Genomic DNA, 16,852 nt, shown 5'->3' on the forward strand with positions numbered 1-16,852 from the left:
GTTTCTGCTCCTTTGATGGCTCTCGTTGTATGCCTCTTCAGCAGCGGTCCTGGGCACGCGGAGCGGTGTCATGGGCCAGGTAAACAAAGGATAACGTTTGTCCCCGAGTAGCCTTCCTCTTGGGGGAGGCTGTGCCTCGAACATGTCATGCACAGTGCTCTGCCGCAGGATAAAGGCATCGTGGCAGCTGCCTGGAAAGCAGGCATTGACAGCCAGGATGCGCTGCTTGTGGTCACACACCAGCTGTACATTGAGAGAATGGTAGCCCTTCCGGTTGCGATACTGCTCGCCATGCTCCAGAGGTGCCCGCAAAACCACATGCGTACAGTGAATGGTGCCCTGCACCAAGGGGAAGGCCGCGAGTCTAGCAAATCCCACTGCACGCTGATGCTGGCTCTCCAGGGCCATGGGGAAGGAGATGAATTGGCGTCTCCTTCTGAAAAGGGCATCGGTCACCTGGCGGATGCAGCGATGCACGCCGAACTGGGATATGTTTGCTATGTCCCCAACAGCAGATTGGAAGGAGCCGGTGGCATAGAAGTTCAATGCCACCGTCACCTTCACTTCCACCGACAGAGACGTCCTGCATCTGAGCTTTGGACGCAGATCTCTGCGAAGCAGGTGGCAGATCTCTGCAACCACCTCCTTTCGGAATCTCAGCCTTCTTACACATCGCGCGCCACTCATGGTGAGGTAGGAGTGCTGCTGGCGGTATACCCAGACTGAGTAAGGCCTATGTTGCCGACGCCTGTTGCCCACTCTGCCTCTAGCCAGGGCTGCCCCTCTGACACCGCGTCTGCGAGCCCTACGCACATGGCGCTGAAACTCTGCGTTGGCACCCCATGCAGCCCCCATCAAATGCTGGCAAACAGTCAAATTTCCAACAGGGCACTAGCAGCGCTTTGGCCTGAGTCCAAAAATACCTGAGCTATTGCTGCACGAAACCAGTTAGCGCTCCTCCTTGTTGTGTGTCCAGAAATCCGTTGCACAAGAGTGTTTGCTGCAAAATGACTGCCCTTTATACTGCAGGGTACGTGCCCTTTAATTTGCACTCCCCGGGGCCCGCGTCGGCTGTGTTGCGTTCCATTTTACAAACGCTCTGGCCGCCAGCCGCACAATGGGGCGGCCCAACTGAAGTTTGGAATCGGGGCGCGCAAAGGGCGTTGCATGAGGATGTGACGTCATTTTCTGCACGCGCAGCCGGGCGGGCGCTAAACTTTACGCTAGCGCAAAGGGTCCACTTAATTTGGGGCGAGGCACAAACTGCGCTGCGCCCGGGCGCTACATGCATACCGCCCAAAATTCACTTCTCTTAAGGCGCTAACTGCTGGCACAACCAACTGAATTTCTAGGCCAAGAACTTTGCGCAGCGCCAATTCTAACGCCCCAAGCGGGGCTATACCCAATTTCTAGGCCAATGTCTCTTAACCTCTCCTGCCTTTTATCCCAACACAGAGCTTCCCTTTTGTTATTTCATCTACTACCCCCTTTCCCAGCCCCTACACTTGCTTAACAATCTGTTCTATTTCCTGTTTTTTTCCAGTTCTGAAGAAAGGTCATCTCACTGCAACGTTAACTCTGTTTCTTTCTTCACAGATGCTGCCTGACCTGCTGAGTATATCCAGCTTTCTGTTTTTATTGCAGATTTCCAGCTTCTGCAGCCTTTTCTTTTTGTGTAAGCAGGTGAATTGATGTGTTCCAGATTGGCAGACATAATATTAACAAGGGCTACATTTGAATCGTTGATTGTAAAATATTTGAAAAAGTAAATCGCTCACCTCCATTTGATGGATTCCACCCATAAGCATGGGTTCAACCTTCATAATAATGGCCGGTAAATTACGATTAGAGGCATCCTGCGTGCGGATGAAACCTATCGGGAAAAAAAATCTACGCCCTTACCTGAGGGCTCCCAAGTTCCGGGCTCTTCCACTTCTGGGCCTCTCCTGGTGCGCGGGCACAGTATCCCAAGTACCCAAGGGGCGCAGGCAGTTCGCAAGCGTCCCTGGGATCACATGAGCCAGGCGAGCCAACGGGAGAAGGGAAACCCCCTTCATACTTTTAACAGGTAGACCTGTCAAAAGTATGAATGGGGTCACTGTAAAGAGACACTACAACATTAAATATTTTTTTAAAAATCATGTTTATAAAATGAGTAAAAATTGCATTAAATTAAATATTTTAAACAAAAATTTAAATTTATTGAAAAAAATAATTACATTTTTTACAGGGCTAAACATAAACTTACTTTTTTTTAAAAGTATTTTTACAGTATAACTGAGTGAAAAAATATTTTTTTATTTTTTAAACTCCTATGCTGGTAAAAGCTGCTTTTACCAGGCGTAAGATTTTTTAAAGGATTTCAGCGGACGGAGGTTCTGCAGAAAGCAGACCTCTCCGCCCGCAGAGATCCTTCTCCAGGGCAGGCCTGCAAGCTGTCAAAAGGATACTTGATGGTTCGGAAGTGCAGCTTTTCAGCGCATGCCTGAATCTGGCACTTCTGTGGTCTCTACATGTGTGTCCACAGTTCGTACATACCCGTAGGCATCGGAATTTATGGGCAAGCCATGTTTTTGATTCCAATTTACAAATCATTAATATAAATTGTGAACAACGGTGGTCCAAACACTGCTCCTTGTGGAACATCACTATCCATCTTCTGCCACTATGAATAGTCACCTTTTACCCCTACTCTCTCTTCAGAGTATTATGGGGTACGTTAACGAAGGTCTTTTGAAAATGTATGTAAATTAAATACACTGCATTACCATTGTCTACTCTCTCTGTTACCACTTCAAAAAATTCAATGACTTTGCTCAAGCCAGACTTTCCCTTTTGAAATTCAGGCTAAATATACTTTGCTATGCTTTTGGTTTCTGGATGTTTTTCTATTTTATCCTTAATAGGGATTCCATTATTATTCCTACCACCAATTTTAAGCTGACTGGTCTATAATTCTCTGGAAATTTATATCGCCCTTCTTAATTATAGGCATTATTTTTGCTATCCGCCTGTCCTCTGACAATACACCTTTTTCTAACGAATTATTAAAAATGTATAGTAATGCCTCTGCTATCACTTCCCCAGATGCTTTTAAAATGCACAGATACAAAATATCCGGACCAGCGATTTTATCCTCTTTCAGTTTGATTAGTTTATTTAATACCGCCCCTCCTTTTATTTTAAGTGCACTTATGTCATTAATCATCTCATCATCCAATATCATGTCACCTGTTCTATATCACTGGTAAATACTGAAGCAAAATAATTATTTAATATTTCTGACATCTCTCTACCTTTAACTATAGCATTTTACTGTCTGTCCCTTAATGGACCTATTCACATCCCAACCTTCCTCTTTAATGGAGGTGTATGTAAAATATTTTACATTTTTTAATATTCCTTGATAATTTCATTTCATAGTTTAACAGTTTAACATTTAAAAACTTTGTATTGTTACTGTGTCATTATAATACCTACATTTATACGAATAGAAAATGTTTAATTCATATTACTGCATATATATATATATATCAAACATTTTGCTTACATTACGCATAAATTGCTTCCAGAAGCGGAAGTTTTGCGACAGCTATCGACAGCCCTGTAAAGAGCACAACTGCAGTTTTGTGTACAGTTCAGGGCACCATACCTTAGAAAGCATTGGAACGACTGCAGTGCAGATTCGCCAGACTGTTACCAGGGGTCAGGCACTCAGCTTAGAAGGACAGATTACGTAAACTAGGCTTGTATCTCCTGAAATGTAGAAGGTTAAGGAGTGATTTGCTTGAGATCTTTAGGATCTGGAAAGGAATTGATAGGGTAGATAGAGATAAATATTCTCTGCTGCGGAGGGAATCTCAGACAAGTGGACATAATCTTCAAATCAGAGCCAGGCCATTAAGGAGAGAACGAATGAGGAAACACATCTTCAAGCAAAGAGTGGTCGAAGTGTGGAACTTTATGCCATAAAAAGCAAGATGCTAGCTCAATTAATTATTTTAAATCTGATATCGATATATTTTTGCTAGCCAATATCATGAAGGGATATGGAGCAATGGCGGCTGGAGGGATTATGGATAGCCATCAGTTATGATGTCATCCCATGGCGGAGCAGGTTCAAGGTGGAAGAATGGCCTACTGCATTTCCTAAATGATCATTAGCCGAATAATAGACCTATGCTTGTCTGTATAAATGTACAGTATGCACGTTAATAAATATATTTGTATTCCTGAACCTGAGACACATCGCTTCAAGAATAGAGATAACTTTAAAACTGAAATACCAGTAAAGTGATTCTCAAGAGTCAATTATTAACGGTGTTCCTGCTCTTGTGTTACTCAGATTCAATACCCAAGCCAACACTCTCAGTGGACCCTCCAACGGGCGAGGTTGTACGCGGAGAAGGCGTTTCATTCATCTGCAGTTCTCAGATTCCAGGTCTCAGACATGAATTCTTCAAAGAGCAAGATTCCAATGGCTACCGTGAAACCCCCGAGGATTCTTACAATGCGACATTTGTCATCGAGAATGCAAGGAAAAAGGATACTGCGATCTATCATTGCGTCTGTAGTACAAGCAACAATGGCGATTGGAGAGATTCAGCAGGAAGCGATCCGGTGAAGCTAACTGTAGTTGGTAGGAAGCCATCGTCATATTCCTTTAATAATGTAATATTTTATGCAAATATTAATTTAAATCTGGGCTTTAAAAGTGTTTGATGATACAACAGCAATTTCACTAATGCAAAATGCTAGCTTATACAGGTTTGGAAATGAAACATACAATTCGTCCAGTGGCACAAGAAAAGTATATTTTGAACTGTGGAGCATAATGTTTCTGGATTTTGGTCCAAATCGTTGATCACTCTATGGAGATAAATTTGCTTAGAGCAAAAGTCAAAATGACCGCTTTCGAATGGGGCGTTCACAATAAGTCCCGCCCAATTTCCCTGCTATTGACTTCAATGGAATGGGAAATTAATTGTTTTTTTATAATGGGCGCCCGTTTTCAACTCGGCCCGTTCAATTTATTAATTTTGGCCTTGGCCCGCTTCTGTAACTGTTGCAATTTAATGTAAAATAATAGTCCGGATTTACTTGTACTGAACACTACCAGCTGATGCTGCGACATATTGGCAGAGTGAAAAGAGATTCATAAAGCAAATTACTCTGCAACTATTTTGATCACACCCCACTTCAGGATGCTTTGAGCTATAGATTGTTGCGGCCCCCCCATTGGAATTTCCTTCACAACGTTCTGCATCTCCCACTGGCATGGCTTTATTCGAAACTTATTTCAAAATAACAATATGCATCATTATGTGTCTTTATGTCATATGATATTTGAGCTTTACAGTCCAATTTCAGTTCAATAGTAAGGTGAATTTTCCACCTCCTGACTCTCTGATGGTAATCTGCCAGAAATACCATCAGACGCTGAGAAGTTAATGATTTGAGCTCTTTTCTATCTTGCCTCCATCTTCTTTGTTCATTATTAGAAAGTCATTCATTTTAAATTTGTTAGAAAAATTTCCGGCATGCCTGTTGCATATATTTGCACTTCATACCAAAAATAGTGGGGAACCAAGGGGTTAATACGAGTGAGGGACTTAAAGAAATTAATATCAGTAAAGAAAAAGGTCTTGAGAAACTATAATGACTAAAAGCCGAAACATCCCTGCAGCTAATGGCCTACATCCTGGTGTTCTAAAGGAAGTGTCTGTAGAGATAGCCGATACATTGGTTGTGAGCGTTCAAAATTACGTAGATTCTGGAACAGTCCCAAGTGGATTTGAAGGTATGCAATCTAACCCTGCTATTCAAAAAAGATGGGAGAGAGAACACAGGTAACTACATGACAGTTAGCCTGATATCAGTCATCGGGAAACTGATGGATTCCATTATTACAGAAGTGGTATCAAGTGACTTAGAAAATCATAACATGATATTGCAGAGTCAACATGGATTTGTGAAAGGTAAGTTGTGTTTTGCAAATTTATGAGAGGATGTACCTAGCAGGGTAGATAAAGTGGAACCATGGAGGTATTATATTTGGCTTTCCAAAAAGGTACTGGATAACATGACACATAAAAGGTTATTACACAAGCTTAGGGCTCATGGGGTTGTGGGTAATATAGTCACATGGATAGAGGATTGGTTAATGGAAAGAAAGCAGTAGGTAGGGATAAACGGGTAATTTTCTAGTGGGCAGGCTGTAACTATTGGGGTGCCGCAAGGATCAGAGCTTGGACCTCAACTATTTGCAATCTATCGTAATGACTTAGCTGACGGGACCAAGTGTAATGTATCCAAGTTTCCTGATGATACAAAGCTATTTATGAGGGTTGTCCTCTGAGGAGAGATTGAATAGACTCTGAGGCGTTTAGAAAAATGAGAAGTGATCTCATTGAAAGATATAAAATTCTGAGGTGCGTTTACAGGGTAGATGCTGAGAGGTTGTTTCCCCTGGCTGATGAGTTTAGAACCACTGGGCATAGACACAGGATAAGGGTTCGGCCATTTAATACTGAGATGAGGTGATTTTTTTTTACTCAGATGCTTGCGAATCTTTGGAGGTAACTACCCCGAAGAGATGTGGATGCTGAAAGGGTTAGTATACTCAAAGCTGTGTTAGATCGATTTTTGCACTTCAGGGGAATCAGGGGATAGGGGGATCAGCCAGGGAAAGTGGAGTAGAGGTCGTAGATCAGCCACGATACTGAATGATGTGGAGATGCCGGTGTTGGACTGGGGTGGGCAAATGTAAGAATTCACACAACACCAGGTTATAGTCCAACAGCTTTATTTGAAATCACAAGCTTTCGGAGCGCTGCTCCTTCATCAGGTGAAGTGGAGAGATGCATATAGGCACAGCATATATAGTCAGAGAATACTGCCAGATGATTACAGGTAATCTTTCTAACTGCTCTTTATCACACCTCCGCAGAGATACAATAACAGCAATCAAAGTTGTGAATGGTGTCCAAACAGGTCAGTCAGGAAAACATTACATCAAAGAACAATGAGGTGGGGTCACAAGGGGTCAAATGTTGCAGATGCTGGTGTCTGTATGAAAAACATAAAACAAACAAAAATACAAAAAAAAAAAAAAATTATTTGGCTGGAAATCACAGCAGGTCCGACCGCAACTGTGTAGAGAGAACAAGCCAATGCCGACTCGGGTCTGGATGACTCTAGGTCAGGTGGGGTTACATGTAGTGTGACATGAAACAAAGATCCCAGTTGAGGCCATCCTCATGAGTGCAGAACTTGGCTATCAGTTTCTGCTCGACGATTTTGCTTTGGCTGTTTGTTGGTGTTGAGTACCGAGGCTGTCGCAGCGATGCCGTCATCGTGGGGGATACTGGTGTAGTGTGCCGAGACGTCCATTGTGGTGAGGAGTGTTCCTGGTTCAACTGGTCCGTGGGTGCTGAGTTTCTGTAAGAAGTCTGTTATGTCACGACAGAAGCTGGGGCTTCCCTGTACGATGGGTTTCAGGATGCCCTCGATGTATCCAGAGAGATTCTCACACAGGGTTCCGTTGCCTGATATGATAGGACGTCCGGGTGTGTTGGCTTTGTGTATCTTTGGGAGGCAGTAGAACTCGCCCATGCGGGGAGTACGTGGGATGAGAGCATGTAGGAAGCTTTGAAGGTCTGGATCGGAGGTCTTGATCAGTCTGTTGAGTTGGCGGGTGTATTTTTTGGTCGGATCTGCGGGTAACTGTCTGTAGTGTTCCTGGTTGTCCAGCTGTCGGTATGCTTCTTTGCAATAGTCCGTTCTGTTCTGTATGGTGATGGCTCCTCCTTTGTCTGCTGGTTTGATGACGATGTTGCAGTTGGTCTTGAGAGCGTGGATGGTGTTGCGTTGTGCTCGGGTGATATTCTGGACTGTTTGTGAGTGCGGCTGATGAATCTGGCATTGATGCATCTCCTGACAGCTTGAGCATACATGTCAAGCTTAGGGCAGCGACCCTCCGGAGGGGTCTAATTTGACTTTTTCTTCTTCGGTTGCTGCACTGCGGATCCCTCTGTCTACTGTTCTGGATCATTGATTCTCTCATTGGGTTCGCTGCTGATATCTTGGGATTTGTGGAATAATTCCTGGAGCCTCATTCTCCTGATGAATTCCTCTGTGTCTGCCACGAGACCGATGGGGTCCATTTTGGTGGTGGGGCAGCAACAGCCAATCTCCAGACGCCATCCTACAACTCATCCACTTCATCCTTGACCACAATGTCTTCACCTTCGACAACCTGTTCTTTACCCAAACACACGGAACAGCCATGAGGATCAAATTCGCTCCCCAAAACGCCAACATCTTCATGCACAAGTTTGAGCAAGACTTCTTCACTGCACAGGACCTCTTAGCAACGCAAAACACCAGATACTTCGACGACACCGATAAAGTCCCGCACAGGAGACTGGTCAAGAAGGTAAGAGCCCATGGAATCCAGGGTGCCTTGGCACATTGGATACAAAACTGGCTTAGTGGCAGAAGGCAGAGGGTGATGGTCGAAGGTTGTTTTTGTGACTGGAAACCTGTGGCCAGTGGGGTACCACAGGGATCGGTGCTGGGTCCCTCGCTGTTTGTGGTCTACATTAATGACTTGGATATGAATGTAAAGGGTATGATCAGTAAATTCGCGGATGATACTAAAATTGGTAGGGTGGTAAATAGCGAGGAGGGTAGCCTCAGTCTGCAGAACGATATAGATGGGTTGGTCAGATGGGCGGAACAGTGGCAAATGGAATTTAACCCGGAAAAGTGCGAGGTGATGCACTTTGGGGGGTCTAACAAGGCAAGGGAATACACAATGAAGGGAAAGACCCTAGGCAAGACGGAGGGTCAGAGGGATCTGGGTGTGCAGGTACACAGATCCCTGAAGGCGGCGGAACAGGTGGATAAGGTGGTAAAAAAGGCATATGGGATACTTGCCTTCATTAGCCGAGGCATAGAATATAAGAGCAAGGAGGTTATGATGGAGCTGTATAAAACACTGGTTAGGCCACAGCTGGAATACTGTGTGCAGTTCTGGTCGCCACACTACAGGAAAGATGTGATCGCGTTAGAGAGGGTGCAGAGGAGGTTCACCAGGATGTTACCAGGGCTGGAGCGCTTCAGCTATGAAGAGAGACTGGGCAGATTGGGTTTGTTTTCCTTGGAGCAGAGGAGGCTGAGGGGGGACATGATTGAGGTGTACAAAATTGTGAGGGGCATAGATAGGATGGATGCTGAGGAGCTTTTCCCCTTAGTAGAGGGGTCAAGAACTAGGGGGCATAGATTCAAGGTAAAGGGCGGGAGGTTTAGAGGGGATTTGAGAAAGAACTTTTTCACCCAGAGGGTGGTTGGAGTCTGGAACTCACTGCCTGAAAGGGTTGTGGAGGCAGAAACCCTCACAACATTTAAGAAGCATTTGGATGAGCATTTGAAATGCCATAGCATACAAGGCTACGGGCCAAATGCTGGAATATGGGATTAGATTAGACAGGGCTTGATGGCCGGCATGGACACGATGGGCCGAAGGGCCTCTATCCGTGCTGTATTACTCTATGACTCTATGAGTCTATGACATTTTCTTCCTATGTACCTACGGTGAAGAATCACTGAAAAGACTACACGATAAGATCAACAAGTTCCATCCCACCATCAAACTCACCATGGACTACTCCTCAGAATCGGTTTCATTTTTGGACACACGAACCTCCATCAAAGATGGATACCTCAGCACTTCACTCTACCGCAAGCCCACGGAAAACCTCACGATGCGCCACTGCTCCAGCTTCCACCCGAACCACATTAAAGAAGCCATCCCTTATGGAAAAGCCCTGTGAATACACAGGATCTGCTCAGACGAGGAGAAACGCGATGGAATCCTACAGACGCTGAACGCCGCCCTTGTAAGAACGGGATATGATGCTCGACTCTTCGGTCAACAGTTCCAATGGGCCACAGCGAAAAATCGCATAGACCTCCTCAAAAGACAAACACGGGACACAACCAACAGAGTACCCTTCGTCGTCCAGTACTTCCCCGGAGTGGAGAAACTACGCCATGTTCTTTGCAGCCTGCAACATGTTATCGATGACGATGAAAACCTCGCTAAGGCCATCCCCATGCCTCCACTACTCACCTTCAAACAGCCGCCTATGCTCCAACAGACCATCGTTCGCAGCAAATTACCCAGATTTCAGAAGAACAGTGACCACGACACCACACAACCCTGCCACGGCAACCTCTGCAGTATATGACAGATCATCAACATGGATACCATCTTCACACGTGTGGACACCACCCACCAGGTACATGGTACATACTCAGGTGACTCGGCCAAAGTTGTCTACCTCATACGTTGCAGGAAAGGATGCCCCGGAGCATGTTACATCGGTGAGACCATGCAGACACTGCGACAATGGATGAATGGACACCGCACAACAATCGCCAGGCATGAGTGTTCCCTCCCAGTCGGGGAACACTTCAGCAGTCAAGGACATTCAGCCTACGATCTTCGGGTAAGCATTCTCCAAGGCGGCCTCCGAGACACACGACAATGGAAAATCGTCGAGCAGAAACTGATAGCCAAGTTCCGCACTCATGGGGACGGCCTCAACCGGGATTTGGGTTCATGTCACGCTACATGTAACCCCACCTGACATAGAGTCATCCAAACTCGAGTCGTCATTGGCTTGTTCTCTCTACACAGATGCGGCCGGAGCTGCTGTGATTTCCAGCCAAGAAAAAAAAAAAATTTAATTGTATTTTTGTTTGTTTTTTGTTTCTCATACAGACCCCAGCATCTGCAACATTTGACCCCTTGTGACCGCACTCATTGTTCTTTGATGTAATGTTTTCCTGACTGACCTGTTTGGACACCATTCACACCTTTGATTGCTGTAATTATATCTCTGCCGAGGTGTGATAAAGGGCAGTTAGAAAGATTACCTGTAATCGTCTGGCAGTATTGCCTGACTATATATGCTGTGCCTATATGCATCTCTCCACTTCACCCAACGAAGGAGCATCGCTCCGAAAGCTTGTGATTTCAATAAAGCTGTTGGAATATAACCCGGCGTTGTGTGACTTTTTACATATGATATTGAATGGTGGAGAAGGCGCGAAGGTTCGTATGGACCTCTCGTGTTCCTAATTATTGTGTTCATATGACTATTGTAGATGAACTCCCAAAGCTGACAATCTCCATGGACCCCGCTTCTGGTGTAGTCACAGTGGGACAGAGTGTTATGATCAAATGCAGTGGTCTCACTCGTTACTCCGGCGACAGTTATTATTTATACAGAGGAGGAGGAGAGAATCACATTCACCAAAGGAATGTCTCAGCATCTGAGCGTGCTGTCACCTTCACCATCGTAACCGTGAGCAGAAGTGACACTGGAAAGTACACATGCAGATATCAAACATCGATAGACCAGAAAGCACAAATGTCCCCAAGCAGTGTTCCGGTGCAGATAACTATGGAAGGTGAGTAACAATGAAAAGATTTTGCAAAGCTGGTTACTACGGAATGTAGAACAGGTAAACATTCCAGCATACATTTTGGCAATATACTTTCAAAGTGGTAAATTTCTGTCTTGCCTTGGAGTGTCCAACGCTAATTATTGACAAAGCAAATATAACCAAGATAATCAGAAGATAGTTTGTCAGATATAACCAAGCTAATAGGCTGACAGATATTACAGATATAAGTGCCGTCTGATGTCCCTAGCGATTGGCAGCAAAATAAGTATTTTTGAGAGACATTCAGAGCAATAATGTCGTGACATGGGTATTCTAATTTGTGCAGAGCAAGAACAATTGATCAAGCAAGTCAATGGATGTGTTCCAGATGTGCAGACATAATATAAACAAACGCTACATTTGAAGCATTGCTTGTAAAATATTAGATTAAATAAGTTGCTCACCTCAGTTTGATAGATCTCACACATAAGCATGGATTCAACCTTCATAATATTGTGTCTAACTGCGCCTGCCCCTTCACACCGCAGTCTCCATTACAATAATTTGCCTCCCATTGGCTTGGCTTCAGTTGTAATGTGATTTCAATCTAAAATTACAGATCATGATGAAACTCTCCTTAAAATCTGTGAAATGTAGAGGCCAACCCCATGGCAATGCATACCTACATTTTTGATCACAACAGCCCCATGAGAATATTTCAAGTTATGACTCTATTTATCTCTTTTAGATCCAGTCTCAGAATGAATCTCTAAACTGTAGCATTTTATTTGGACAGAAAATGCTGGAATTTCTCAGCAGGTCCGGCAACAAATTATTTCCAAAATTTTCTCTTTATATTACAGCTTTCCAGCATCCGAAGTGTTTTGCCTTTACACTTTATTTATATGCTGTATAATTAAAAGACGTAAAGTTACATTACTATCTTTGCTGATCTCACTTGTAATGAGGTTCTAAGGTGTGATAGTAAGGTAATGTTACTCTCTTCCCACTTTTACAGTCTCAAAGATTAGAATATTGCAAGACAAGAGCGAGTATAGTCTACTCAACCAAGCCAGCCAAACACGTTCCTTTAATAATAGGAGCAGGTGAAGGCCAAACGGCCCCTCGAGCCTGCTCCACCATTCAATAAGATCATGACTGATCATCTACCTCAACTCCACTTTCCAGCCCTATCCCCAAATCCATTAATTCATCTGGAGTCCAAAAATCCATCTATTGCAGCCTTGAATATACTCAATGTTTGAGCATCCACAGCCCAATGGGACAGACAAATCCAAAGATTCACAAACCTCTGAGTGAAGGAATTGCTCCTCATCGCAGTCTAAAAAATTCAGGCCTAGAAATTCAGTCGCGTTTGCGCCCACTTTTTGGCTATAGAGTGGTTTGCGCCTGAAGTTTTTTAGCGCCCGAAATTCAGTTGGGCACTAACATCGGCGCTAGCCGGTAGCGCTGTGCCAGCACCGATGACGTCATCGGTGTGCACAGCGCCCCGGTTCCAATGCGATTCCGTGCCGACCGCCAAATTCAGTTGCGGCCGCCTCGCCCGTGGCGGCCGCAAACAGCGTTTGAAAAACGGTGCCTTGCAGCTCCGAGAGGCCGGCGCATAAAGGTGGAGGGGCGGCCGGCCGCTTTCCAGGCGGCCGCCTGGCCGCACCTCCCTCCCCGGACTCCTGCACAACCCCCCCGCGGCATTGATGTCTGACTCCCGCGAGCCCGGCACTTCTCCGTGGTGCCGGGCTCATTTGCCGGGGGAATCCAGCGGCGATCTCATGGCTGCAGGCAGCTCCTCCTTAAGAGAAGGAGGAGGCCTGCAGTACCCCAGCCTGCCGCACCGCATCGGGTGCCGCAGCGGCAGCTGGACGCCTGAAACTGACTTTCATCGCCCCAAACGAGGCGGCCAAACCTTGCAATAGTGCCCGCCTACGTCTTGGGCCGCCGCAACTGAATTTCAGGCGGGCGCTACGGGAATCCGGGCGAGCGCTAAATTTTGGGCGCTAAAGACCTGGCGCGGCGATACCGAATTTTTAGCCCTCAATCCCTTATCCTGAGACTATGACCCCTAGTTCTCGACTCTCCAGCCAGTGTAAACAATCTCTCAGCATCTCCCCTTTCAATGCCCACTTTATATGTATCAATGAGATCACCTCTCATTCTTGTAAACTCCAGGGAGTATAGGCCCAATCTACTCAATCCCTCGTCATAGGAAAACCCTCTCATCCCAGTTATCATTCTACTGAAAATCCGTTGAACCGCCTTTAGGCAAATACATCCATCCTTAAATAAGTAGAGCAGAACTGGACACAGTACTCCAGGTGTGATCTCACCAGAGCCCTGCACAATTGTAATAAGACTTCTTTATTCTTCTACTCCAGCCCACTTGCAATAAAGTTCAACATGCCATTTGCCTACCTAATTGCTTGCTGTACCTGCATGTTAACTATGTGTTTCCTGTACGAGGACACACAAATCTCACTGAAAACCAATATTTAATACTGTATTACCATTTAAAAATATTCGGTTTTCTATTCTTCTATAGTCTATAGAAAATTATCCACTTTCTAAGGCATATGCATTTAAAAAAAAAACTTATTTGATATGTAACCATATTTGATATGTACCATGAAAATGTGACCACATTTCATAAGAACTTAAGAAAGAGGAGGAGGATGGGAACATTTGTCCCTTCCATCCCGCTCTGCCATTCAATAAGATCATGGCTGATCTTCAATGTAAAATTCACTTTCCTGCACTATCCCTATATCACTTGATTCCCTTAATACCCAAAAATCTATTGATCTCTGTCATGAACATACTCAACGACTGAGCTTCCACAGCCCTCTGGGGTAGAGAATTCCAAAGATTCACCACACTGATTGAAGACATTTCTCCTCATCTCAGTTCTAAATGGCCGACCCTTTATTCTGAGAAAGTGGCACCTGGTTCTCGACTCTCCAGCCAGGGGAAACATCCTCCCTGCATCTACCCTGTTAAGCCCTGTAAGAATTGTGTATGTTTCAATGAGATCACCTCACATTCTTCTAAACTCTAGAGAATATAGGCCCAGTCAACTCAATCTCTCCTCATAGGACAATCCCCCCATCCCATGAATCACTCTGGTTAACATTCGTTGCACTCCCTCTATGGCAAGTATCTCCTTCATTAGGTAAGGAGACCAGAACTGCACACAAAACTCCAGGTGTGGTCTCACCAGGGCTCAATATCGTTGCAGTAAGGCGTCTTTACTCTTGTACTCAAATCTCAGGCTATGACTCTTCCATTATGACCCGTGCTCACATTAGCACCTCTAACCCATAGATAACATGCTTACAGCGCCTGTATCAGATCCACACATATTGATCTGCCAAGGTGAATTTGATTTGTCAAATTCTCATTACTGGGACGGAATATCAGGCACAGCATGTAACGGGCGGCCATTCCGATAGCATCCAATTGCGCCACTGCCCGAAATGAGTTTCTGGGCCATAGAATTTAAAAGACAGAAACAGAGCATTCGGTCCAAGTGATCTCTGCCACTGTTTATGCTGCACAGAAGCCTCCTACCACGCTGCTTCATCAAAAACTAGTAGCATATTTTTCTGTTCCTCTCTTCCTCATGTAGTTATTCAGCTTTCCCTTAATGCTTTTCCTCTTAAAGGCTTCATGTGATTGCACTTTTCAAATTATAACCATTATCTTTGCACAAAACCTTCTCCTGAGTTCCTTTATGGAGTAATTAGTGACTATCTTATATTGATGACCTCTAGTTTTTTAGACCCTCACAAGTGGAAATATCTATTAGTATCTTAGAGTAATGTGTTCAGTTTTGGTTGCCTTATCTGAGGAAGAATGTTCTTGCCACGGAAGGAGTTCAGTGAAGATTCACCAGACTGATACATGGGATGGCAGGATTGACGTATGAGGAGAGATTGGGTCGATTGGGCTTATACTCACTGGAGTTTAGAAGAATGAGAGGGGATGTCATTGAAACTTATAAAATTCTGACAGGACTGGACAGACTAGATGATGGAAGGATGTTCCCGATGGTCGGGGAGTCTACAACCAGGGGTCACAGTCTAAGGATAAGGGGTAAGCCATTTAGGCCAGAGATGAGGAGGAATTTCTTCACCCAGAGAGTGGTGAGCCTGTGGAATTCTCTGCACAGAAGTCAGTAGAGGACAATTCATTAAATATATTCAAGAAGGAGTTGGATATATTTCTTAAGGCTAAAGGGATCAAGGGGTATGGGGAGAAAGCAGGGACAAGGTACTGATCGCAATGATTGGCGGAGCAGGCTCGAGAGGCCAAATGGTCTACTACTGCTCCTATCTTCTATGTTTCTATTATATGTCTACCGTCTATCCTACACTGGGATTAGTTGCAGGGCTTTGGGGAAAGAGAAGGGGAATGGGAGTAAGGGGATATGGCCTAGAAATTCAGTTGGCTGCGCCAGCCGTTAGCACCTTAGGAGGAGTAGATCTCGAGCGCTAGGCGATTAGCGCCCGGGCGCAGCGCGATCTGCGCCTCGCCCCAACTTCAGTAGACAGTTAGCGCCGGCGCAAAGTCTTTGCACACGCTCAGCTGCGCGCGCGCATCATGACGTCATTTCCTCGTGCAACGCCCTTTGTGCGCCCCAAACCGGAACTTCAGTCACGCCACCCCATTGTGCACCTGGCGGCCCTAATGACTGTGGAGTGGAACGGTGCACATCCGATGCGGGCCGCGGGGAGTGCAAATTAAAGGGCACTTCCCCTGCACTATAAAGGGCAGCCATTTTGCAGCACTCACTCTTGTGAGCCGGAGTTTTGGAGAGACCAAGGTAGAGAGCTTACTGCTTTGGCCCAACACTAGGACAGGTATTTCTGGTTTCAGGCCACAGCTTTGCAATTCTCTTTGCCTTCATTGATATCTCATTGTTTGCCAGCATATTATGGGGGCTGTCAACGCTGCCTTGCACCATTACTTCCAAAGGGCTCACAGACGCCGTGAGAGAGTGGCAGCCCTGGCTAGACACAGAGGGGGCAACAGGCGTTGGCAAGGGAGGCCTTGCCCACACAGGGTATGCCGCCAGCAGTTCTCCTATGTCAACATGTCTGATGAGCAGTGTGTTAGGAGGCTGCGATTCAGAAGGGAGGTGGTCACAGAGATCTGCCAGCTGCTTCAGAGAGATCTGCAGCCACAGCTGAGGTGCAGGACGTCTCTGTCGGTGGCAGTGAAGGTGACGGTGGCTCTGAACTACTATGCCACCAGCTCCTTCCAATCCGCTGCTGGGGACATTGCTAGCATCTCCCAATTCGCCGTGCATTGCTGCATCTGCCAGGTGACCAATGCCCTTTTCAGAAGGAGACGTCAATTCATCTCCTTCCCCATGAACCTG

The 16,852-nt window shown here is 45.4% G+C and overlaps 1 protein-coding gene and 1 pseudogene across 2 annotated transcripts in view; both read left to right on the forward strand.

Annotated features, from left to right (window-relative positions):
- LOC147084943 (immunoglobulin superfamily member 1-like) overlaps positions 1–16,852 on the forward strand; it is a 39,144-nt gene that overhangs the window by 11,257 nt on the left and 11,035 nt on the right. The window contains exons 3-4 of one of the 2 annotated variants that reach the window (XM_085979635.1): positions 4,346–4,639; positions 11,176–11,481. In XM_085979635.1, coding sequence (XP_085835761.1) covers positions 4,346–4,639; positions 11,176–11,481 — 600 coding nt within the window. The remainder of the gene's footprint in view (positions 1–4,345; positions 4,640–11,175; positions 11,482–16,852) is intronic. The other variant, XM_085979636.1, reaches the window with a different exon arrangement.
- Positions 8,264–10,645, forward strand: LOC147084944 (uncharacterized; annotated as a pseudogene).

The sequence above is a fragment of the Somniosus microcephalus genome, unplaced genomic scaffold (genome assembly GCF_052327205.1).
Source record: "Somniosus microcephalus isolate GS21.2 unplaced genomic scaffold, FLI_Smic_1.0 unresolved_chr9, whole genome shotgun sequence".
Taxonomy (NCBI): Eukaryota; Metazoa; Chordata; class Chondrichthyes; order Squaliformes; family Somniosidae; genus Somniosus; species Somniosus microcephalus.